The sequence below is a fragment of the Mytilus edulis genome, chromosome 8 (assembly GCF_963676685.1).
Source record: "Mytilus edulis chromosome 8, xbMytEdul2.2, whole genome shotgun sequence".
Taxonomy (NCBI): domain Eukaryota; kingdom Metazoa; phylum Mollusca; class Bivalvia; order Mytilida; family Mytilidae; genus Mytilus; species Mytilus edulis.
This window is the reverse complement of record NC_092351.1, coordinates 73081683-73109069: the sequence shown is the minus strand read 5'-3', so window position 1 is coordinate 73109069 and position 27387 is coordinate 73081683. Positions and strand designations below refer to the sequence as shown.

General features: G+C 31.0%; 1 protein-coding gene across 1 annotated transcript in view; it reads right to left on the bottom strand.

The window, feature by feature from the left end:
• Positions 1-2168: 2168 nt before the first annotated feature.
• LOC139484325 (ankyrin-1-like) overlaps positions 2169-27387 on the bottom strand; it is a 33301-nt gene continuing 8082 nt past the window's right edge. The window contains exons 8-21 of the mRNA XM_071268062.1: positions 27268-27366; positions 26742-26840; positions 25738-25836; positions 25210-25308; positions 24134-24232; positions 22583-22681; positions 21469-21567; positions 13940-14038; positions 11743-11841; positions 11240-11338; positions 7648-7746; positions 4830-4940; positions 3574-3672; positions 2169-2369 (exon numbers count right to left, since the gene is read on the bottom strand). Coding sequence (XP_071124163.1) covers positions 2169-2369; positions 3574-3672; positions 4830-4940; positions 7648-7746; positions 11240-11338; positions 11743-11841; positions 13940-14038; positions 21469-21567; positions 22583-22681; positions 24134-24232; positions 25210-25308; positions 25738-25836; positions 26742-26840; positions 27268-27366 — 1500 coding nt within the window. The remainder of the gene's footprint in view (positions 2370-3573; positions 3673-4829; positions 4941-7647; positions 7747-11239; positions 11339-11742; positions 11842-13939; positions 14039-21468; positions 21568-22582; positions 22682-24133; positions 24233-25209; positions 25309-25737; positions 25837-26741; positions 26841-27267; positions 27367-27387) is intronic.

Sequence of the window (27387 nt, the reverse complement as noted above, 5' to 3'; positions counted from 1 at the left end):
ACCAGTACTAAAAGAGTAGATCCGGTAAGGACCGATTTTGGCCTCAAATTTCAGGTTCATCTGACGAAAGATTTTGACCACTTTTTAAACCCTTAAGTGTCTATTTCATTTCAATCAATTAGGTTATATGAAAGATTTTCACTGATTTAGTCATTAAAAACGATCCGATTCAAGCTCAAATATGGAAAATCTACCATATCTGCCGAATAATGTCACTTTTCAGATGGATTTTGTCAAAAATGAAAGTGGCCGCATCCGTGTTCATCCTCAACCTTTATATATGTTATGTAATATCATAAAATACAACTTACATTTCAATATTAAGGATGAACACGAATGCAGCCACTTTCGTTTGACACGAAAACCGTCTAAAATTTAACTAAAATGCTAGAATTGTGAAGATTTCAGTAATTTAGCATAACTTTATGCAAATGTTATGGTGCTAGTACCCGCATGGTATCGCCAAAGAGAGCCCATATTTATGTAGCAGAAGCATTCTACTGTCCAATAAATAACTAAAAGTTTTAACAATTTTGTAAAACTGCTATATTTTGGGGCCAAAAAGGGGTCTTACTGGACCTACTCCTTTAGTATACTAGCTACCTGTTCGAGGGGATCCAACCATTCCCGTGGAACGTTACAGTTTCATAACAACCCAGAAGCTTGCAATAACCGTAACAACTTCTTAACCGCTTGCTCCAAACCACAAGCTTTTAACTTAATCCTTGTGGTTCATCAACTTACTTTTCAACTCAAGATTCTTCTAAAATATCTTCAAGTTTACTTGTACTTATATGTAATGTATCGATGCTTTCCTTATCAACAGCCAAATACAAATGACAAACTCGAACAAGGTATTTGTGCCTTTATATATCCAGAGCGCGGACATCAAGGTGAGGATCCTAGCAACAATGAGCAATAACGAGTTTCATAGCAACCAAGGATAAAGGGATGATTTTTTTTTACATATTGTTCAAACGTTACAATCCCTCTAACAGGTAGCTTGCAATAGTATAGTGACTTCAGATACGATCCGGTGTAGATTTTTCGATCTTTTAACTAAACTTATTCAATATTGGAGTGTGGATGTGTAGTGACTGATTGTTAGTCTAAGTCACATGATTTTTATTATTTGTTAATGGCTTTGAACTGCCTTTTGATTTACTGCGTGTATTCTGAGATTTGTACTTTGTGCCTTTTGTGTCTGTGTTTAAGGTCACCCTTTGTGGCGTTGATACTTACGTGTGACGCACAGTTCATAATTCTATTATACTGTTTTGTGTAATGTCATAAATTATTTCAGGTATTCGTTGTTAATCTTTGGTTAACATGTCGAAATGTTCTGTTATAGTATTTATGTATGTATTTCTCTGTCCTAATTATTCTTTTATTGATTTGTACTGTATTCCTGTCATATATTGTTATCATTTTTGCGGTATATTCAACATTGATATTAAGCGCGAGTTTTGGCTTTCTTCAAAACCAAGTTCAACCCACCATTTTTTTCTGAAGTCAGGAATATGACAATTGTTATCTTATAGTTCGTTTCTATGTATTTTGCAATGTTGTTTGTTTTTGTTGAACATCAGTGTTTCTATTGTTTCGTTGTTTTCTCTTTAGGTGATGTGTTTGCTTCAGTTTAGTCTGTAACCCAAATATGTTTTCTCTCAACCTATTTGTGACTTTAAAACAGATGTATACTAATGTGCTTTGCATTGTTCAGACGAGTGAAGCACATTAAAAATAATTTTAACGGTATGTTCATGTGTCGTACCTATTCACCACTATCCAACGTAAAACATGTGTAGGGTTTAGCGCCAGGTTATTTAACCCGGCCACATTCTGTATATTGCCTTTACCTTGTCATCAGTGGTGGTGTTTTGTTACTGTTTATCATGATTGTTTTGTCGTCGTTTAAAACAGTAAACTAAAATAGTTGTTTATTTTTATGTTTCTGGTGAAGAGCTATCTCATTGGCAATCATAACATATCTTTTATCTTTATCATTATCATTATACAAAATAATCCGGATCGTATAAATGTTTGAGCTTTGTTTACTACAATTAAACGTAAACATACAATTATCAGAAAACAATAAACGGAACACAAAAGTTAAGGAAAATAACACGAAATTTCGTGCGTCCCATGTTTTTGTTCCGAATATATATTCATGAGGAAAACTCAAACCGCCCAAAAAGAAAACCAGAGATGATAAATAAGTCTGAAAAGGAATGGAGAATTAGCGTACGGTCAACTTTACTTGAGGAGGAAAAAACCTTAACAGGGGTAGTGTCGTAATAATTTCTGAATTGTTTAAAATTACTCTCATATAATGATGTTACCATATCCTTACATTTCTCCTTTTCTTCCTGAAAAGAGATGTTTAAGTGTAGGTTATTTGGTTAAGTGTATATTATAAAAAAAAGAAGATATAAGATGTCTACATATGTACATGAAACATCCCACGTTATGCTAGAAAAGAACAAATACGAACAAGGTGGGATACTTATCTTGTTTATTTATTATGATAATTGGATCCTATATATTTTTAAACTTTATAATGCTCTATGCTTATTTTAACATGGGAAGGCATTATATTTGTCGATATTTCACACTGGTCGTTAGGAATTAAAAAAAATAAATACAGGATTTTAATAGATCGAAGCGTACAGAATACCTTTAAAATGTTTGACTGTTCTCGTTTCCTCCCTCGGAGTATGTACATTATATTTCCATATTTAATAAGTAAATGTGTGTTGTTTGTTAAACTATATACAATTGAAGTTTATGTAAGCTACTAAATGTATTTATTTTATTAGAATAACAATAAAAATTACGAAAATATGTAAAATTTGTACGCATGTGTCAGACATATTGTTTTCGAAAATTAGAAAACGGCTTTGTTTACAATGCGTTATAAGGACATCGTGTTAGAATTCTGGTTAACGTTCTTAACTGTGTTTTCTAATTCGTTTGAAAGTCATTGAAATTGAATTAAGTTAACGTAGTTCGCTTTCGTTTACGCATTATCACTATGTAGACGTCAAATCAAATGAAGATAACTTAGACCGACTGACTTATGAATTGAAATAAGGTGAAATTTGAAACATAGAGTTTTATGTTGTTTTATTTCTATCTGTAATAAAATATATAATTGTAATATTTAAACACTAGTACCAAATTGATTACAATAATGAAATAAACAATGATATACACTATATTAGTCTAAATAACAGCCCAACAATATTAGATCTGTGAATTGGTGGAAGCAAATTTGTGTTTCTCCCTAGCTGGGATGCGAACTCATGCTACTGAGATATCGTGGCACTAATTCGCCTGACACTATGCCCGTTACGCCAGACCACTCGACTAACTAGGCTAGAATTACGTAAAAATGTGATAACTAATTAAATCAATAATCACGAATTACAAAAGCATGTGATAGCTAAATAATCAAAAAACACTGACAATTAGTCGAGACCAAACAAAAACTTTTGCTTACACGATAAGTGTTGCATCAAACATGAATTTAAGGTAAAAATCTTCGTTTGCAAGCTTCAGATTGACACTTACTTTTGTTGTGACTGAATCTACATCTGTTCCTCTACGAATTAATTCACTTACAATGTCGCTGTGTCCATTGTATTCTGCGAAATGAAGTGCTAACCAGCCCTTAAAAAAATCATTATTTGGATCTTTATGCAATTAACTGAGGCCTACTTAATTGGTTTCTATGAACAATTTTAATTATGATGACGATTTTTTTAATATTTAAAAAAGTGTTTTATGGAATATGACATTTCGTAATAATTAGTTATTCTCTGATTCTCATATATGACATTTTTTCCTTACTTTTTGGCTACCCGATCTTTTACTTCTGAAAGTCATTGGTGGCAATTATTGTCAAAAAATCAATATATGACCATATAGTATATGTTTGGCCATATTCTAAGTTCTATTATTTTTTGTTTGGTTAACATTGTTTGTTTCATTTGTCTTCCAAGGTTTTAATGTGTACCAGTCTTTACATTGACATTTTGTAAGTTTATAGGATGGCAAGTTCACTTAATTGCAGTTTAAACAACATACAATTATATATCAACACGTGAAAGGCAATAGTGAAATAGTGAATATTGTTTTCGACACCTTACACAACTATTGATATTTTCTTAGTACATTCGAGTTGTTTATTTATATACTTTTGTTCTGGTTTCAGAAGTACTTAAACGTTTAATTTTAATTGTTATATAGTTTTCTTCAATGTTAATCCAAAAGAAAATAGTGTTGGTCCTTACTAATTATATGAATTATCATACGTAAACACAGGATCAGGTCCGCTCCTAGATGACTTTCAGTCACAAAGGCTATCACTGGCTTCAAACTCATTGCTTCAGAAATAGCATGACAGAATTTATCTCTCTCATAGTAGATTTCCAATTTATAAAAAATACTGTACCTGTATTTAGGTCAGAAATAAGCCTATTCTTTACCATCACAGGAAGATCTGGCTGTTACGTTAAAAACCGTTTGGTTTTGATGCTTACAATACTGTAATGCTTTATATGGTTATATTTGTGTAAGTTTTATGTGGTATTCATATTTATAATATTTTGATATAGAACATGTTTGGTTTTATTCAAAGAGTTTTTTTGTGTTAATGGAGAAATGGACCATACATTTATACTTCTGATTTATTAAAGGTTTAAATAGAATATTCAGTTCTAACTTATATCATATATTACAGTCAATGTGAAAGTGTACTTAATTTTTCTCCTTCGTGTATATGGATTTAATTTCTTCATTGACTTTACACGGCATTTAATGTTTACCTTTCTACTCACGTCTGCAGATTTTATGTTTGGATCTGCAGAGTAGTCAAGAAGAATAGTAACTACTTCCATGTGTCCATTGCTTGATGCCAAGTGTAGTGCTGTTATGCCCTGCGAAGTAATGATACAACTGGATATTTTGATTCATTTAGTTTAAGTGATAATTTTAAATCATAATCATGCTCTTGTTCTTCTCTTACCGAATAATATCAAAACGTATTACATATATATATATATATATATATGTGATCGTATTTATTTCATGTAAAGTTCTAAAATCAATCTTGAAATGGTTGAGCTATTGGCAAATACCCCAATAACTTACAAAACATGTGTTAGCAAGGTTCGGAAATTAAAACCAAAACGAAAATTTTCTTGTGCTTCTTTGAAAAGGGATGTTTTACTTAAGATTTACCTCTGATTGTTTTGATAATTTTCCCTAGTACCGTTTGCCTGTTAAAGGCCATGGTGACAAATATTTCCAATACGTTTACTGATCGAATAGTTAATGTTTAGCTCTGTCCATATTGTACATTCTGAGACTGTTAAGTGTTAAATCGTTTCAAATAAACTCATCATAGATACCGGCATTGAAATTCATATTTACGCCATACGTGAGTTTCATCTACAAAAGACTCATCAGTGAAGCTCGAATAAAAAATGTTAAAAAGGCCAAATAAAGTACGAGGTTGATGAGCATTGAGGACCAAAAGATCCTAAAAGTTTTGCCAAGGACAACTTAGGTAATCTACATGATCAACACGACGGGTGCCACATGTGCAGCAGGATCTGCTTACTCTTCCAGGACACCTAAGATCACATCTAGTTTTTGGTGGGATTCGTGTTGCTTATACTTTAGTTTTCTATGTTTTGCCATGTGTACTATTGTTTGTCTGTTTGTCTTTTTCATTTTTAGCCATGACGTTGTCAGTTTCTTTTATTAATGAGTTTGACCATCCCTCTGGTTTATTTTATGCCTCTTCTTTTCCTGAGGTAGAAAAGTCTAGTATTTCAAAAATTCAAAGTTTTGTAAACAGTTAATATATAATTATGAATATATCAATGATAACTCAAGTCAACACAGAAGTGCTGACTACTGACCTGGCAATACAAAATACCCTCCAGGAAATAAAACTCCACCACCAGTGGCATCGACCTAGTTGTTGTAAATAAACTTATCATAGGTAACAGGATTGAAATTTATATTTACACCAGACGCGCGTGTCGTCTACAAAATACTCATCAGTGACGCTCGAATAAGAAAATGTTTAAAAAAAACAAAAAAAGTACAAAGTTGAAGAGGATTAAGGACCAAAAATTCCCAAAGGTTTTGTAAAAGACAGCTGAGGCAACCATTCCTGAGGTAGAAAAGCCTTAGTATTTAGAAAATTTAAAGTTTTAGTTGATATATAATTTAGAAAATATCAATAATAACTCAAGTCAACACAGAAGTGCTGACTACTGGGCTTGTAATACCCTCGGGAAATTGAAACTCAACCAGCAGTGGCATCGATCCAGTGGTTGTAAATAAACTCATCATATATCACAGGAATGAACTTTATATTTACGCCAGACGCTCGTGTCATCTACAAAAGACTCATCAGTGACGCTCGAATCAAAGTGTTTTAAAAAGGCTAAATAAAGTACGAAGTTGAAGAGCATTGAGGACCAAAAATTCCTGAAGGTTTTGCCAAAGACAGCTAAGGTAATCTATTCCGTGTTTGTTTTAAAAATATTAATCTTATGATTAACTTTATTTTAACACGTCGTGTTACGAGGTCAAAATGTAAGTTTTGTTTATCTTTGAAATAATCGAGTTGAGCATAAATCAAATTATCACAGTTAAAAAAAGAAAGTTTATCAAATAATAATTTACTAGAGGCTCTAAAGAGCCTGTTTCGCTCACCTGTGTTTACTGGTGCTTTTGAAATCATGTAAAATAAGGTAAAAATCAAAATTTATAGTATAAAATTACTAAATGAGGAGCAGCAACCCAACAACTGGTTGTCGAATTTGTCTGAAAGTATCAGGGCAGAAATATCTAAATCTGATGAACATTGGAATGTTAGCATACAGGGTTAAAAAGTCAAAAGTATGTAAGAATAAATTTAAGAAATAGGCCGAGATTTAAACTAGTCCAAAAGTTATATATATAGAATTTATAAGAATCCAAAAATAGTTAATTCCACTACGCGATTGAATGATTTTGACGTCTGTGGTTCAACGTATATTGTAATTCATAATAGAAATATATCATAATGACATATAATAGAACAATATCATACTGGCGGGATCTTTTAATGTACAGAGTCACGTTATAAGAACAAAAGAAATACAAAAAGTCGCATATACAAAAGAAACCACCAAAAAATGAAAGCCAATACAAACACATTGACGAGATGTATAAGTACCGAGCTACGTGAAACGGATATCACATAAAACCATTCAACAGTAAAAGTACTATTAATTATAGAACAAAGACAAATAAAAGAACTATAAAACTCGTTGTTAAGATGAGAAACAACATCAGTACGCAGAACCTATACATCAAGACCATCGTGTATTATTAGAGAAGTTGATACGGAGTATTTATCAACAAGGTCTTGGTACCTTCCGATGAACTTTTTTAGAAACATGCGTGAAGAAATTAAAATAAATTAAAAATGTGATTTAAATAGAATTTCGATCTGATTGTTTCAATCGTTTTTCCTGTTTTAAACCTTGTTTGGTCTAGAGTATTACTAACATTATACATGCTGCTTCGAAAATGAACAAAAAACTAGAAATCTCTGTTTGCAAGCTTCAGATTGACACTTACTTTTGATGTTTCTGCATTTGCATCTGTTCCTCTACGGAGTAATTCACTTACAATGTCTCTGTATCCAGCGGAAGCTGCGCAATGGAGTGGTAACCAACCCTAAAACATTTTAAATAAGTTGATTCTTTAGGCAACAGATTGTTGCCTACTTAAGTGGTTTCAATGATTAAAATGTAACCATGTTAAAGAATTCATTGATAGTTATTCTCAATTTCTAATTGAAATCCTAGATTACAGAGAAAATGAAAGTAAACTACAATTTTATTCTGCGTGGATAATAAAATTAACGGTACCAATTTTCTTGCACCAGATGCGCATTTCGACAATACATGTCTCTTCAGTGATGCTCGTGGCCAAAATATTTGAAATCCAAAGCTTATATAAAAGATGAAGAGCTATAATCCAAAAGGTCCAAAAAGTATAGCCAAATCCGTGAAAGGAATCAGAGCTTTGCATGAGGGAGATACATTCCTTAATTTAAAATAATTTCTAATATTTTGTAACAGTAAATTTTAATAACACAAAAAATCCGTATTTTCATGCCAGTACCGAAGTACTGGCTACTGGGCTGGTGATACCCTCGGGGACTAATAGTCCACCAGCAGAGGCATCGACCCAGTGGTAGTAATAAAATTAACGGTACCAATTTTCTTGCACCAGATGCGCATTTCGACAATACATGTCTCTTCAGTGATGCTCGTGGCCAAAATATTTGAAATCCAAAGCTTATATAAAAGATGAAGAGCTATAATCCAAAAGGTCCAAAAAGTATAGCCAAATCCGTGAAAGGAATCAGAGCTTTGCATGAGGGAGATACATTCCTTAATTTAAAATAATTTCTAATATTTTGTAACAGTAAATTTTAATAACACAAAAAATCCGTATTTTCATGCCAGTACCGAAGAACTGGCTACTGGGCTGGTGATACCCTCGGGGACTAATAGTCCACCAGCAGAGGCATCGACCCAGTGGTAGTAATAAAATTAACGGTACCAATTTTCTTGCACCAGATGCGCATTTCGACAATACATGTCTCTTCAGTGATGCTCGTGGCCAAAATATTTGAAATCCAAAGCTTATATAAAAGATGAAGAGCTATAATCCAAAAGGTCCAAAAAGTATAGCCAAATCCGTGAAAGGAATCAGAGCTTTGCATGAGGGAGATACATTCCTTAATTTAAAATAATTTCTAATATTTTGTAACAGTAAATTTTAATAACACAAAAAATCCGTATTTTCATGCCAGTACCGAAGTACTGGCTACTGGGCTGGTGATACCCTCGGGGACTAATAGTCCACCAGGAGAGGCATCATATATATAGATTTTCGGATGAAGATGACATAACATAACCTTATGAACGTATTACTCAGGTCTGTATATTTTGCGTTTTGAAATTAGAAAAAAATGGAATTACATAAAAACTAACAAAAAAAAAACCAACTGCTTAATTTAGATCATACATTTATACTTCTTATTTAGTAAAGGTTTAAACAGAATACTAAGTTACTTATATATGTAAAAGTGAATTTGTAGAACCAGTTATTATGTAGAATCAGTTTAGGGATTACTACTGTATGGTAACTTGAAATAATGTCAGGGATTATACATAATTATTAAAATGATGAATTAGTTCTATTTGTATAGAAATTGAATAAAAGTTAAATAATTCCTTCCACAAAATCATATCAAAACATCAATAAAAACATTAATTGTAAAATGTTAATCAAAATATATTAAAATGATAACCTCAATCCATTAAAATGATAACCTCAATCCATTAAAATGATAACCTCAATCCATTAAAATGTGAGCACAACATATCAAATTTAAGGAACAATATACTTAAATATTAAGCACAATATATTAAAAGGTTTAGAACAATATTTCAAAATCAATCATATATTTTTACGAACTTAATTTGGATGATATCGACTATTGCAACTTTTTTATAAACCTTTAAAATTCGATTAAAATTTCCCTACACGTCTTAGAGAAATAAAAATTTAATTACAAACATCTGACGTACTTAAACTAGAAGCTCTCAAGAACTTTTGTCGCTCATCTGATCTATTTTGGTTTTGGACATCGTGTAAAAATCAATTAAAATCATAACAGATACTGCAAATCATTCGTACTGCTTCTGTTTTATACATTTAGTTGTGTCAGTTCTCTCAGTTTGAATTTCTTGTTCATTTGCACATAAAATTCTCAAAACAGATGTTCCATAACCTTCTTCATCTGTCCATTTGTTTTAACATAGCACAAAGAACATGGATGCATTGTGGATTTACACTTATAACATTTTCATGCCCCACCTACGATAGTAGAGGGGCATTGTGTTTTCTGATCTGTGCGTCCGTTCGCCCGTCCGTTCGTCTGTGCGTCTGTCCCGCTTCAGGTTATAGTTTTGGTCAAGGTAGTGCTTGATTAAGTTGAAATCCAATCAACTTAAAACTTATTACACATGTTCCCTATCATATGATCTTTTTAATTTTTATGCCATATTATTGTTGTGCTACTGTCTCATTGTTGAATTCCCAATTTTTTTGTTGTTCAGATTTATGTTTCAAACAAAGAGATTTTGTCGTTTTGTCATGTTGATGAAAAAAAGGAGTATGAGAAAAACCGAACTCCAAGGCAAATTAGAAAACAGGGAATAACATAAACAAAATCAATTGATATCAATCAACGGTACAATAGAAAAAAACAACTGCCTTATTTGAATCACATGAATAAAATGAAACGATATCAATCAACGGTACAAGTTAAACAACTGCCATATTTGAATCACATGAATAAAATGAAACGATATCAATCAACGGTACAAGTTAAACAACTGCCTTATTTGAATCACATGAATAAAATGAAACGATATCAATCAACGGTACAAGTTAAACAACTGCCTTATTTGAATCACATGAATAAAATGAAACGATATCAATCAACGGTACAAGTTAAACAACTGCCTTATTTGAATCACATGAATAAAATGAAACGATATCAATCAACGGTACAAGTTAAACAACTGCCTTATTTGAATCACATGAATAAAATGAAACGATATCAATCAACGGTACAAGTTAAACAACTGCCTTATTTGAATCACATGAATAAAATGAAACGATATCAATCAACGGTACAAGTTAAACAACTGCCTTATTTGAATCACATGAATAAAATGAAACGATATCAATCAACTGTACATGTTAAACAACTGCCTTATTTGAATCACATGAATAAAATGAAACGATATCAATCAACTGTACAAGTTAAACAACTGCCTTATTTGAATCACATGAATAAAATGAAACGATATCAATCAACGGTACAAGTTAAACAACTGCCTTATTTGAATCACATGAATAAAATGAAACGATATCAATCAACGGTACAAGTGACAAACAACTGCCTTATTTAAATCTTACATCTAAACTTTTGGTTTATTAAAGAAATTTAATGGAATACTCAGTTATAAATTAAATCATAGATAACAGTGAATAAGTAAGTATACCATGTTTGCCTTCTTCGGGTATAGGGATCAATTGCCTGTGTGAACATGACATGACATGACCTCTTTAAATATTTACTCACGTCTGCAGTTTTTGCGTTTGGATGTGCAGCATGGTCAAGGAGAATGGTAACTACTTCCTTGTGTCCATTTCTTGATGATAAATGAAGTGCTATTTCGCCCTGTGAAGTAATGGTTAATTGTATATTTCGATTCATTTAACTTTAGGAATATCTTTAAATTATTGTCATGCACTTGTTCTTTTCTTACCGTATACGATGATAAGGTATTACATCTGTGATCGTATTTATTTGTGTGATTTTTAAAATTTATTCCTCAAACGGCTGAGCAACTTTCAAAAATATCATATCAAAACAAGCGAAATTAAAATAAATTAAAAATGTGATTTAAATAGTTTTTCGATCTTATTGTTTCAATCATTTTTTCCTTTTCCTTTTTTAAACCTTGTTTGGTCTAGAATATTAGTCGAAACCAAGCAGAGAGCATTACTAACATTATACATGCTGCTTCGAAAATGAACAAAACACTAGAAATCTCTGTTTGCAAGCTTTAGATTGACACTTACTTTTGATGTTTCTGCATTTGCATCTGTTCCTCTACGGAATAATTCACTTACAATGTCTCTGTCTCCAGCGGAAGCTGCGCAATGGAGTGGTAACCAACCCTAAAACATTTTAAATAAGTTGATTCTTTATGGAATAGATAGTTGCCTACTTAAGTGGTTTCAATGATAAATAATAAATTATGTTAAAAAATTCATTGATAGTTTACTCTAAAATTATAATCCTGGTACTTTTGAGAACTATCTAATTGATATAATAAATTACTGTGAAAAAGAAAGTAAACTACAACTGTATTCTGCGTGGATAAGATATAGTGTATTGGAGGAATATGAAAACGACATAACCTTATAAACTTATTAATCACGTCTGTATATTTTCCATTTTGCAATTTAACAAAGAACAAAATTACATCAAAACCTGACAAAATAAAACAAGAGGCTCTCAAGAGCCTGAATCGCTCACCTTAATTCTTTTGGTTAAATCTCTCATCAATGATTATTTTGGCTTTTCAATTTATTTAAATGTTTTTTTGGATCGTCCTATTTTCTTCAAAAGCCAAAAAAAATAATCATTTTCTCCAAGTTCTATTTTAGCCATAGGAGCTATGTTTCTTGACATACAAGGAAATAAAATATAAAATTTATACTAGATACTCTGAAACTCATTTAGCCTAAGTTTGGCTGAAATTGATACAACAGTTTCAAAGGAGAAGATTTTTTAAAGTACATTGTAAGTCAACATGATGAACAAATTGTGAAAAAAGTCTTTAAAGGGCAATAACTCCTTAAGTGGTCAATTGACAATTTTGGTCAATTTGACTTAATTGAAGATCTTACTTTGCTGAACATTATTGCTGTTTACAGTTTATTTCTATCTATAATTATATTCAAGATAATAAACAAAAACAGCAAAATTTCCTTAAAATTATCAGTTCATGGGCAGCAACCCAACAACAGGTTGTCTGATTCATCTGAAAATTTCAGGGCAGATAGATCTTGACCTGATAAACATTATTACCCATGTCAGATTTGCTCTAAATGCTTTGGTTTTTGAGTTATAAGCCAAAAACTGCATTTGACCCCTATGTTCTATTTTTAGCAATGGCGACCATGTTTGTTGATAGATCATAACTTCGGATACAATTTACAAACTAGATACCCTAAGGAACATTCAATTAAAGTTTGGAAGTATTTGGCCCAGTAGTTTCAGAGGAGAAGATTTTTGTAAAAGATTACTAAGATTTACGAAAAATGGTTAAAAATTGACTATAAAGGGCAATAACTCCTAAAGGGGTCAACTGACCATTTCCATCATTTGACTTATTTGTAAATCTTACTTTGCTGAACATTATTCCTGTTTACAGTTTATCTCTATCTATAATAATATTCAAGATAATAACCAAAAACAGCAAAATTTCCTTAAAATTACCAATTCAGGGGCAGCAACCCAACAACGGGTTGTCTGATTCATCTGAAAATTTCAGGGCAGATAGATCTTGACCTGATAAACAATATAACTCCTGTCAGATTTGCTCTAAATGCTTTGGTTTTTGAGTTATAAGCCAAAAACTGCATTCGATCCCTTTGTTCTATTTTTAGCAATGGCGACCATGTTTGTTGATAGATCAAAACTTCGGATACAATTTATACATTAGATACCCTAAGGAACATTCAGTTAAAGTTTGAAAGTATTTGGCCCAGTAGTTTCAGAGGAGAAGAATCTTGAAATAGTTTACGACGACGACAGACGACGACAGACGACAGACGACGGACGACGACGGACGCCAAGTGATGGCATAAGCTCACTTGTCCCTTCGGGACAGGTGAGCTAAAAACAGACCAATCAATGGAATACGTGAAAACACATTTTTTTTTCAAAAGGGAGAGTTCATAAAATCTGACAAATGACACGGAAAGAAATAAACGAAGCAAGTGCAAAAACCTCTGTTTCAACAAGGGAAAGTCCATTTAAACTGATAAAACAACAATATAAATAAACGAAAAAGAGTAACAACTGCTTTAAATAATTTGGATCATACATTTAAACTTATTATAAATTTATTAAAAGTCTAAATGGAATACTCAGGTTTTATATATATCAAAGATTACAGTGAAAATGAAAGTAAACTACAATTGCTTCCTTGATATGAATTTTCTTGAGGAACATGACACGACATAACCTCATTAACTTATTACTCACTTCTGTACTTTTTGCGTTTGGATCTGCATCATGGTCAAGGAGAATAGTAACTATTTCAATGTGTCCTTTCAAAGATGCCCAATGTAGTGCTGTCTCGCCCTGTGCAATAATGATACAATTTGATATTTCAATTCATTTAACTTTAGTATTGATTTTAAATCATAATCATGCACTTGCACTTCTCTCATTAGATACTATGAAAACGTATTACATCCGTGATCGTATTTATTCATGTGATATTCTTTATTAATTCCTCAAATGGCTTAGCAATTGTTAAAATATCATGCGCGAAAAAATAGAAAAAATAATGAAACTCTATCTTTGACGTCTTTTAAATGTGATTTTGAACTAGCGTTTTCCTCTTATTGCTTTAATGATTTTTGTTATGTCTTAAACCTAGTTTGTTCTAATGTATTAGTTGAAACCAACCAGAGAGCATTGATTATATTATACATGTTGCTTCAAAAATGAACCAAAAAACTAGAAACCTCTGTGTCCAACTTAATTTATTTCAATTATCACAATTTGATAACTATTGTATGGTTACAAACTCGTTGATTTGTTTTCATGATATTTCGTCGAAAAACTTGTTAACCTCATATAAGCGTATATGACAGTTTTTCTAACCTTTTGGTTGCTCGAATCTTTTCTTCTGAAAGTCAATGGTGCCGAAAGTTTTAATAAATGAATATTTGGATTTGGTTCATATTCTCGGTTCTTGTATTTTTAAGTGTTATATCATTTTGTAAGCACGATTTTCTCTAATTTATTTTCCAAGGTTTTAACGTTGACATTTCTATTGTATCAGTCTAGATATTTTCATCCCGGAAGTTTGTCGGATAGCAAGTTCATTTTAATTGCACTTTGACATGAAAAAAACCTCATGAATTTATACATCAATATAAGGCAATAATGAAAACCGTTAAGTTCTGTATGGGACTCCTTACAAAACTAGCGAAATTTTTTATACATTCGTATATCCAGTTTTATTCAAAGTTGATTCTTTTTTGAATTTGCATCATGGTCAAGGAGAATAGCAACTACTTTTATGTGTCCAAATGTAGTGATGTACAGCTCTGTGCAACAAAGATACAATTTGATATTTTGATTCATTTTACTTTAGTGATATCTTCTAAATCATTGTCATGCACTTGTTATTCACTTACCGTTTACGACGAAAACGTTTTACATCTGTGACCGTTTTTTTTTTTTTGTCCAACGTAAAAATATCTTTATTGCATATTTGCTGTAACAATTAACTAAGTTTAACTTAGTATCCCTTATGTTAGATTACCTAATAGTTAAGGGAAGCACTATTTGGAAGATATTATTTCTTCATAATATTAGTATTCATAACATAATTTATTTCACAAAATAAATTTGATAAATTCTTGTAATTACACTTACATATTTTTTTCTTTTTTTCTTTTGTAATATTTTTTTAATAATACTTATTTTTCCAGAATCAATATGATCCCTGTTTTCATTACTATTTGGCATAGTGTTGTTTTTCACATGTCCGTTTTCATGGTATCGTTTTGATGTGTTTCGTCTAATTATTATTATTATTATCCGCAGGATTTAACTCATGTGATAATGTTCCATCATCCAAGCAAATCTTGGATGTGAAGGATGAAGGTCATTCTTAGAATATGAGCCTGAGGCTCGAAAGTAATAAATTAGCTTAACTTCTCTATGAGGGGTGAAGCTTACATGTAATATCTCTGTTTAAAGAAACAAACTATAACCACCAGACCATAGCTGGCCAGTAACCTTGACCCTAGTATATAAGCACCTGTTCCATAATAACTTGTCATAATTTAAAGCAAGTTTGTGTCGACCAAATATAAAACCCATTTGAAAAGGGTGGGTCTGACTGATAATCCCTAGGGTGGGAATTAATTACTTTCGAGCCTCAGGCTCATATTCTAAGAATGACCTTCATCCTTCACATCCAAGATATGCTTGGATGAAGGAACATTCTTATTCATATTTCGCCTTCGGTCTCAAGTAATAAATTAGCTTGTTTAAAGTGTAGACACAAACTAAAAACAATTTTTATATAAATGCCAAGATTTAATAAAGCAAAGAAATCACAAGATCATCCAGTAACTACAACTAAAGAAAAGTGTTTTAGTACTGATATTATTCACTTTCTTATTATAGAACTTATAAAAAGTTTTACCATATGTCCAGACTAAGCTGTTGCCAAAATGTCTTAAATAGAACATCCTGAAGCTAAATGCACTTATGAAGAGGTTCCTCTAAATGAGTAAACCTTAAAACCTCTGCTAAAATTAGAACTCTCTCTAACTATCTAAACTTTACGAAAAGACTTAGATGAATTCTCTCACATATTTTGTACACAAAACATGATAAATCATTGTCTTAACAACACAAAGTTTTGGTTTATCAAAACCCTTGATCACCTCATTAGGTAGACTAACTAACAGATCTAGTATTTTTCAAAAACTCATGTATATGAAAAAATAAAGTGCCATGTCTCTGAATGAAAGACATAGAATGTAAATCTACAGCTGATAAAGATTGTACTTTGGCAGTTGTAGTCAAGGCAAATAAAGACACAAGTAAAAAAAAAACAGTCTTCGATGTTAAATCCTCTAATGAACATAAAAAACTTAAAAAAGATAGCACTAAATTCATCTCCACAGTGAAAGAGTATCTAACTCTTCAATTGCAGATTCAGGTTTAAGCAATCATTCACATATACATGTAGTAAACAAACAAATTTAGTAACATCTACTTCTTAAAGGATCAAGTCTGTTTCAACATAGAACAAGTAAAATTCACATTAAACATGCTGAATATGAAAAGCTTGTGTTAACAAAAAATTTCAATAATCAATAACATCCTTTTTAGATGGTGATAAGGAATTGGTTCTCTTTGAACACACCAAATAATGAAATTTCTCAAAAAATATTGATAATGCTTGATTATAGATGCATAGTCTCCAAGATGAAGTGTAAATATATTTTACAAATGATTCTGAAATCTCCTGTTTATATTAAAGTGATTTCTGAATATAATACACACGTTTTACCCTACCGCACAATCAACCCTTCAGGTGTTGGTTCATTTATATATTTTACAATATACAGTTAAATTAAGTCTCTTCCTGACGGAAAAGCATTCTTCAGTATGCAACATTGTTACTAATTTTTATGCTTAGCAGTTTAACTGGCAAATAAATTAAAATTGGTCTTAGCAAAGAAACCCAACTCTGAGCAGGCCAAAAAGGAATAATCAAAAGAGGTTTCTGAACTTTATCTCTAATAATTTTCTTTATAATTATCACCAACAATGAAAAAGATGAGAAAATAAAAGGTCTTAATTCTGACCATGAAAAGTACAAACATCTCTGAAAGGAGCTTGTTGGTCAAAAGACAATGAAACAATTATCTACAGATTTGAAAATGAAAAAGTGATAACAAAAAAACAAATATATCTTCTTTCAATTGCCATCCTGTTGAATCTGTAAATTTTTTAGACATATAATAAGCATCAAAATTTTCTTACCAGGAATATAAAGAGCTGTGATAAAAATGTTCTTTCTTGAACACCAAGCCCAAATAATGAAATATTTGTAGTAAGCATGTTAAGTGACAAAGAGGTTATCCTCCTATTGCATAACAAAAGCTACTGAAATTGTATTTTCTGATTGTATAACTCTCTGTGACTAAAAATTTCTCTCCAAAAGAAAAATATAGCCAACAATTCTATGAAATCTATATGAAATGAGCGCATGTTCTTAAAGAAGCTCCATCTACAATGTACCAACATAAAAATTTTCTTCAAATTTGGATCCCAAATCCTTCTAATGAGGCATCTGGTCCAATACAAAAACTTATTTGGATGGGTCTATAAATCAATTTTTAATTTCTGATTTTAAATTGTTAAAAATTTCACCTATTGATGATAAGTAACACTGTAACAACTATACAGAGTTTCAACATTATTTCTCGCCATGTTTCTGCAATGTAACATTCCCACAGATACTGCATTAAAAGCATGTGCCACAAGACCAATATATGATGCAAATCATCTATAATACAGTTACACAATTCTATTTAAGAAGAATTTCCCAAGGGAGATAATTTTACCATTTCTCATCTGTCAGAAAAAACTTAAATAGCTCAGTATCAATAATGAGACAAAGGAAAACAATGTGCTTCCAAGGAATGAGTACCAACTTCTCAAAATTTATTCCGAAGCACAGCTTATCAAGCATTTCCACCACTTCTTCTGTATTCACAATACAACCATCTAAATTCTGATCCATAATAAAAGAATCATCAATGTATAAACTATAGCATGTATATACTTCAAGTGACATTATTTCATAAAAATACATAGACAGGTTGTAAAACCTTAGTAAAACTCTTGATGCAGAAGCCAATCCAAAACAAAGAACATAAATATCATATCAATGTCCTTTCCACATGAATCAGGAAATTGTGATATAATAATAAATGATACTTGAATATGCATCTGTGAGATCTATAGATGTTAGCACTCTCTCTATATATAGATAATTATCCCTAAGAATTACATCTAAACAAAAGATAAATAGTCCTGCTCCAAATGCTGATTAGCCACAAGCTAAGTTTGTGTGAATTTTTCAAATAGATAACAGGCCTTGAAGACCCATCTTTCTTAGGAACTAAGAAAATATAGGAAATAAACTGATTTTCCAATGATCGAACAACCTCTTAAATAGCTCCCTTAGCTATAAATTTTTGGACTTCTGAAATTATTTCATCCTTATGAAAGGTGAAATGTATTATATTAAAAAATGATGAACCTTGTGGTACATCATTAAAAATAATTTTATAACCACTTCTTATTAAATCTAATATCAATAGATCATTAGTAACATTTTCCAAATCATAATAGTTAAGTTATCTACTGTATATAGCAACTGGTTGAGAATCTTTGTATAATCACCAAGTTTGCTTCATGCAATCATAACTAAAAACGTGATAAATCAACTATCACATCAGAATTACAAAAAAGTTTTATCATCTAGATATTTCTGAGCATCTCCTATGCGTTTAACCAGAAACCCATGGTCAAACAAACAGTTAGAATTTTACAATAAAATCCTTGTAGTATCAAGATCCAATGGCTCATTCTTAAAACAAAAAATAGCCAACTCAACAATAGGGGTGATGATCAACCCTTAATAAAATATCTCTGGGTTTCCTGCATCTTTGAAACCACAGAGTTGGCCTGTCTATTGTCAGTGCCATTTCGATCTTTTTATTTATCCTAGACACACTAGGATTCTCACAGTTCTCAGGGTGATAGTATTACTACTCTATGAACTTGATATTTTCCTGATTTGATATTTACTGACATGGTAGTATTATTAACAGTCACAGAAAGTCCAGAAGAAAACTTAGACCCAGTTTTCTGCCTTTTTAAATCATTATGGGATTTTCCAAGCAAAATCATGATTAAACTGTTCAACAAACAGGATGAGATAATGGACCATTAATCTCACTAAGAGAAGCCTTAAAGGCTTCTGAAAACCTTAATGCAGGTTCAAAAGACGTATCAAATTCAGATCCGGCTGGACTATCATCAGCCATGGCACAAATACATGCACAGTATCATTACAGTAGTTCAGATAAAAATTTAGAACTAAATCTTCATTAAAGTAAGCCTCTACTGGCAAAATTCGAATAAAGCAGCAGGTTTCTCTACAAACTCTGCCTGAGTTGAAGGCAGAAAAACTGTCTCAAACCTCATGATTCATACAGGTTCTTTACTACATTAATAATAATGAGTCAATGCATCAATATACATGCCTATCTTAAATCTCAACAGCACTATCTTTAAAAATATTCACAAACCAAGTAGATTTTGAAGCTATACAAGTAGCACTAGATTTAAAACTTACTTTTGACAGGTTCTGTTGCTTTGTCAATTATTTCCAATTGCAATGACATTATGATCTATTATAAAACTACTAGGTTTTATAACTGTTTAAGAAGAGGATTTATTCAAAATACCTCTTGTTTTCCTATTAAATTTATCATCTTTAATTTCTAAAACAACCCAGAGGTGATGAAAATCATAGCCATCACCCTTGTAAGTGTAAACATCATTCTAAACATCTTGCAAAAGCAATACAATTGCATAATCAAATTCAGCCATTCATTGTTATAAAATAATGTGTACCTGTGCAGGTAAAACACGTGTAAAATCTGAAGAGTACTCACGACCTTCAGGTGAATAGAAATACTTTTAAATATCTACCTGTTTAACAAACAGGAGTATGAATTAAGTAACAAATGTGCTGTACATCATACTAAGGCAAAAACTTAATGAATATATAAAATTGCCATACATCGTAGACAATAAAATGTTTAATTAATTTCCATCGACACTTGTCATACATCGTAGACAAGAAATTTTTAAATTCATTTCCATCAACACTTGTCATACATCGTAGACAATTGAGGAATTATTATTTCTAATTAACAAAATAACATTAGAACTTGTCGTACATCGTAGACAAGTTAAATGTAACTTTAGTAACGTTCCCCTAAATCTTAGATAAAAATAAAATAACTAAAAAGTCACTTCACACCCTCTAGAAAAATAATGACAAGTTATTATGGAACAGGTGCTTATATACTAGGGTCAAGGTTACTGGCCAGCTATGGTCTGGTGGTTATAGTTTGTTTCTTTAAACAGAGATATTACATGTAAGCTTCACCCCTCATAGAGAAGTTAAGCTAATTTATTACTTGAGACCGAAGGCGAAATATGAATAAGAATAATATACGGTGAGTATTTAAGGTTTCTTTAGTTATCTGCTGTTGTTGATGTCGAAATGTATAGGTAATGCACAAGTGTAATTACATTGAAAAGCCAAAATCATTAATCCTTACTTAAGTATAAAAATAATTATATGAATTATCATGCGTAACAACTGGATTAGGTTAATCCGCCCTTGACGATTCTCAGTTACACAGGCTGTCACCCGCTGAAAACTAGTTGCTTCAGAAATTAATTTAATTTTGTTTTCTTATAGTAGGTTTCCATTTATAAATGATAATAAAATTAAATGGAGGTCAGGTCCTAACTCTTTTTTTACATTCTCAGGCATAGTTTTTCATATTTTATGCTGTAACATTCAAAGCCGCTCGATTTGTATGCTTATAAATACTATAAATGCATTATATGGTTGTTTTTGTGTTTGTTTCATTGTTGTAAATCTGTCTTATTAATAAATAACCACACGTTTTGTTATTCATATTTTACATATTTATGTCTAACATGTTTAAAATGTTCAGTTTTATTTCAAAATGTTTTCGTGTTCACAGAAAGAATATCTATACATTTATATTACTGTTTTGTAAGACATTTCAATGAAACATGTGAAATACTCAGTTTTGATTTATATCATAGATTACAGGGAATGTGAAGTCTTTTTCAGGTGTAGGGACTAATTTTCTCTATAAACATAACATGAATTAACTCATTAATTTAATACTCACGTCTGCATCTTTTGCATTGGGATCTGCTGCCTTCTCAAGGAGAACAGTAACAACTTCTTTGTGACCCTTGTCTGATGCCAAATGTAGTGCTGTCCAGCCCTGTTCAGCAATGATACATTTTGATATTTCGATTCATCTAACTTTTAATAAGTAATTTCTTTAAATCATTGTCATGCACTTTTTATTCTCTTACCGTATACAGCGAAAATGTTTACATCTGTAACCGTATTTATTTAATTGTAGTTTCTCAAATCAATAATAAAGTGGTTGAGCAATTGAGAAAAACAATATACAAAAACATGTGTTAGAAAATTTGAAGAAAAAAAAACCTACTCTATCTTTTTATTTACCTTAAAAGGAGATTTTTAATTTTTCATTCATTTATGCTGATTGTTTAAATACTTCTGTTCAGGTTGTAAAAGCGTTTAAACGTATAATCATACCTGTTATCCAGGTTAATTCAAAGTTGGTCCCAAACCAAAAATCATTGATACTTAAGTATAAAAAAATTATATGAATTATCATGCGTAAGAACTGGATTGGGTTAATACGCCCTTGATGGTTCTCAGTTACACAGGCTGTCACCCGCTGCAAACTAGTTGCTTCAGAAATAAATTTAATTTTGCTTTCTTATAGTAGATTTTCACTTTATAAATGATTATAAAACTTAAACGGAGGTCAGATTCTTACTTTTTTTTTAAAATTCTCAGGCATACTTTATTTTTTTTTCATTTTTCTGGCTGGTTCATTCAAAACCGCTCGATATTTATGCTTATAAATACTGTAAATGCATTATATGGTTGTGTTTGTGTTTGTTTCATTGTTGTAAAGCTGTCTCTTTAATAAATAACCACAAGTTTCGTCATTCATATTTTACATTTTTTTGTCTTACATGTTCAAAATGTTCAGTTTTATTTCAAAATGTTTTCGTGTTCACAGAAAGAATATCTATACAAGTATACTACTGTTTTGTAAGAGATTTCAATGAAACATGTGAAATACTCAGTTTTGATTTATATCATAGATTACAGGGAATGTGAAAGTCTTCTTCAGGTGTAGAGACTAATTTTCTCTAAAAACATAACATGAATTAACTCATTAATTCAATACTCACGTCTGCATGTTTTTCGTTTGGATCTACAGTCTTGTCAATGAGAACAGTGACTACTTCTATATGTCCTTTCTTGGAAGATAAATGTAGTGATGTCCATCCCTGTGCAGCAATAATACAATTTGATATTTCGAGTCATTTAACTTGAGTGATATATTTATATCATTGTCATGCACTTTTTTTTCGCATACCGGATACGACGAAAACGTTTTACATCAGTGACCGTATTTACTTTATGTAAATTTCTCAAATTTATTATAAAGTTGTTGAGCAATTGTAAAAGCAATATACAAAAACATGTGTTAGAAAATTTAATAAAAATTAACCGAACTCTTTCTTTTTTTGATTTTCAAATGCGATTTTTTATTTTTCATTCGTTAATGCTGATTGTTCAAATATTTCTATTCGGGTTGTAGAAGCATTTAAACGTTTAGATATAACGTTTATCCATTTTGATTCAAAGTTGCTCCCGAACCAAAATTATTGATCCTTACTGAAGTATACAAAAATTATATAAATATACTCATGGCTGCAGTTTTTACGTTGGGATCTGCAGCATGGTCAAGGAGAACAGTGACTACTTCCGTGAGACCATTGTATGATGCCAAATGAAGTGCTGTCCAACCCTGTACAGCAATGACACAATTTGATATTTCGATTCATTTAACTTTTAATTAGTAATATCTTTAAATCCTTGGCACTCTGTATCTCTTAACGTATACGACGTGAACGTTTTACATCTGTGACCGTATTTATTTTATGTAAGTTTCTCAAATCAATCATAAAGTGGTTGAGCAATTGAGAAATACAATATACAAAAACGTGTGTTAGGAAATTTGAAGAAAAAAAAAACTACTCTATCTTTTTTTACTTTAAAAGGAGATTTTTTATTTTTTATTCATTCATGCTGATTGTTTAAATACTTCTGTTCAAATTGTAGAAGCATTTAAACGTGTAATTATAATTTTTATCCAGTTTTATTGAAAGTTAATCCCAAAGAAAAAAAATATTGACCGCTACTTAAGTATAAAAAAATCATAAGAATTAACATACGTAACCACTGGATCAGATTAATCCGCCCTAGATGATTATCAGTCACACAGGCTGTCACCCGCTTCAAAGTAGTTGCTTCAGAAATTAATTTAATTTTGCTTTCTTATAGTAGATTTCCATTTTATAAATGATAATAAAACTTAAATGGAGGTCAGGTTCTAACTCTTTTTTGACATTCTCAGGCATCAGTGACCGTATTTACTTGATATAAGTTTCTCAAATCTATTATAAAGTTGTTGAGCAAATGAAAAAAACAATATACAAAAACATGTGTTAGAAAATTAAAAAAAAAAAATTAACCGAACTCTTTCTTTTTTTGATTTTCAAATGCGATTTTTGATTTTTCATTCGTTAATGCTGATTGTTCAAATATTTCTATTCGGGTTGTAGAAGCATTTAAACGTTTAGATATAACGTTTATCCATTTTGATTCAAAGTTGCTCCCAAACCAAAATTATTGATCCTTACTGAAGTATACAAAAATTATATAAATATACTCACGTCTGCAGTTTTTACGTTGGGATCTGCAGCATGGTCAAGGAGAACAGTAACTACTTCCATGTGACCATTGTCTGATGCCAAATGTAGTGCTGTCCAGCCCTGTGCAGCAATGATATATAATTTGATATTTCGATTCATTTAACTTTTAATTAGTAATATCTTTAAATCATTGGCACTCTTTATCTCTTACCGTATACGACGTGAACGTTTTACATCTGTGACCGTATTTATTTTATGTAAGTTTCTCAAATCAATCATAAAGTGGTTGAGCAATTGAGAAATACAATATACAAAAACGTGTGTTAGGAAATTTGAAGACAAAAAAACTACTCTAATCTTTTTTTACTTTAAAAGGAGATTTTTAATTTTTTATTCATTCATGCTGATTGTTTCAATACTTCTGTTCAGATTGTAGAAGCATTTAAACGTTTTATTATAACTTTTATCTAGTTTGATTCAATGTTGATCCCAAACCAAAATTATATGAATGATCATACGTAACAACTGGAGCAGGTTAATCCGCCCTAGATAATTATAAGTCACACATGCTGTCACCCGCTTCAAACTATTAGCTTCAGAAATAAATTTAATTTTGCTTTCTCATAGTAAATTTCCATTTTGTAAATAATAATAAAACTTAAATGGAGGTCAGGTTCTAAATATTTTCTACCATTCTCAGGCACAGTTTATTTAATTTTTCAAGCTGTTACGTTCAAAACCGCTCGATTTTTATGCTAATAAATACTGTAAATGCATTATATGGTTATTTTTGTGTTTGTTTCATTGTTGTAAAACTGTTTCATTATTAAATAACCAACGTTTTGTTATTCATATTTTACATTTTTATGTCTAACATGTTAAAAATGTTCAGTTTAACTTTAAAATGTTTTCGTATTCACAGAAAGAAGATTTATACATTTATACTACTGTTTTGTTGGACATTTCAATAAAACATATTAGATACTCAGTTCTGATTCATATCATAGATTACAGGGAATGTGAAAGTCTTCTCCAGGTGTAGGGACTAATTTTCACTAAAAACATAACATGAATTAACTCATTAATTTAATACTCACGTCTGCATCTTTGGCATTGGGATCTGCATCCTTGTCAAGGAGAACAGTAACTACTTCTATATGTCCTTTCTCTGATGATAAATCTAGTGCTGTCCAGCCCTGTGCAGCAATAATACAATTTGATATTTCGAATCATTTAACCTAAGTGATATATTTATATCATTGTCATGCACTTTTTATTCGCATACCGGATACGACGACAACGTTTTACATCAGTGACTGTATTTACTTGATGTAAGTTTCTCAAATCTATTATAAAGTTGTTGAGCAAATGAAAAAAACAATATACAAAAACATGTGTTAGAAAATTAAAAAAAAAAATAACCGAACTCTTTCTTTTTTTGATTTTAGAATGCGATTTTTATAATTTTTCATTTGTTAATGCTGATTGTTCAAATATTTCTATTCGGGTTGTAGAAGCATTTAAACGTTTAGATATAACGTTTATCCATTTTGATTCAAAGTTGCTCCCAAACCAAAATTATTGATCCTTACTGAAGTATACAAAAATTATATAAATATACTCACGTCTGCAGTTTTTACGTTGGGATCTGCAGCATGGTCAAGGAGAACAGTAACTACTTCCATGTGACCATTGTCTGATGCCAAATGTAGTGCTGTCCAGTCCTGTACAGCAATGATACATTTTGATATTTCGATTCATTTAACTTTTAATTAGTAATATCTTTAAATCCTTGGCACTCTTTATTCCCTTACCGTATACGACGAAAATTTTTACATCTGTGACCGTATTTATTTTATGTAAGTTTCTCAAATCAATCATAAAGTGGTTGAGCAATTGAGAAAAGGAGATTTTCTAATTTTTTATTCATTCATGCTGATTGTTTTAATACTTCTGTTCAGATTGTAGAAGCATTTAAACGTTTTATTATAACTTTTATCTAGTTTGATTCAATGTTGATCCCAAACCAAAATTATATGAATGATCATACGTAACAACTGGAGCAGGTTAATCCGCCCTAGATAATTATAAGTCACACATGCTGTCACCCGCTTCAAACTATTAGCTTCAGAAATAAATTTAATTTTGCTTTCTCATAGTAAATTTCCATTTTGTAAATAATAATAAAACTTAAATGGAGGTCAGGTTCCAAATATTTTCTACCATTCTCAGGCACAGTTTATTTAATTTTTCAAGCTGTTACGTTCAAAACCGCTCGATTTTTATGCTAATAAATACTGTAAATGCATTATATGATTATTTTTGTGTTTGTTTCATTGTTGTAAAACTGTTTCATTAATAAATAACCAACGTTTTGTTATTCCTATTTTACATTTTTATGTCTAACATGTTAAAAATGTTCAGTTTAACTTTAAAATGTTTTCGTATTCACAGAAAGAAGATTTATACATTTATACTACTGTTTTGTTGGACATTTCAATAAAACATATTAGATACTCAGTTCTGATTCATATCATATATTACAGGGAATGTGAAAGTCTTCTCCAGGTGTAGGGACTAATTTTCACTAAAAACATAACATGAATTAACTCATTAATTTAATACTCACGTCTGCATCTTTGGCATTGGGATCTGCATCCTTGTCAAGGAGAACAGTAACTACTTCTATATGTCCTTTCTTTGATGATAAATCTAGTGCTGTCCAGCCCTGTGCAGCAATAATACAATTTGATATTTCGAATCATTTAACCTAATTGATATATTTATATCATTGTCATGCACTTTTTATTCGCATACCGGATACGATGACAACGTTTTACATCAGTGACTGTATTTACTTGATGTAAGTTTCTCAAATCTATTATAAAGTTGTTGAGCAAATTAAAAAAACAATATACAAAAACATGTGTTAGAAAATTAAAAAAAAATTAACCGAACTCTTTCTTTTTTTGATTTTAAAACGCGATTTTTTAATTTTTCATTTGTTAATGCTGATTGTTCAAATATTTCTATTCGGGTTGTAGAAGCATTTAAACGTTTAGATATAACGTTTATCCATTTTGATTCAAAGTTGCTCCCAAACCAAAATTATTGATCCTTACTGAAGTATACAAAAATTATATAAATATACTCACGTCTGCAGTTTTTACGTTGGGATCTGCAGCATGGTCAAGGAGAACAGTAACTACTTCCATGTGACCATTGTCTGATGCCAAATGTAGTGCTGTCCAGTCCTGTACAGCAATGATACATTT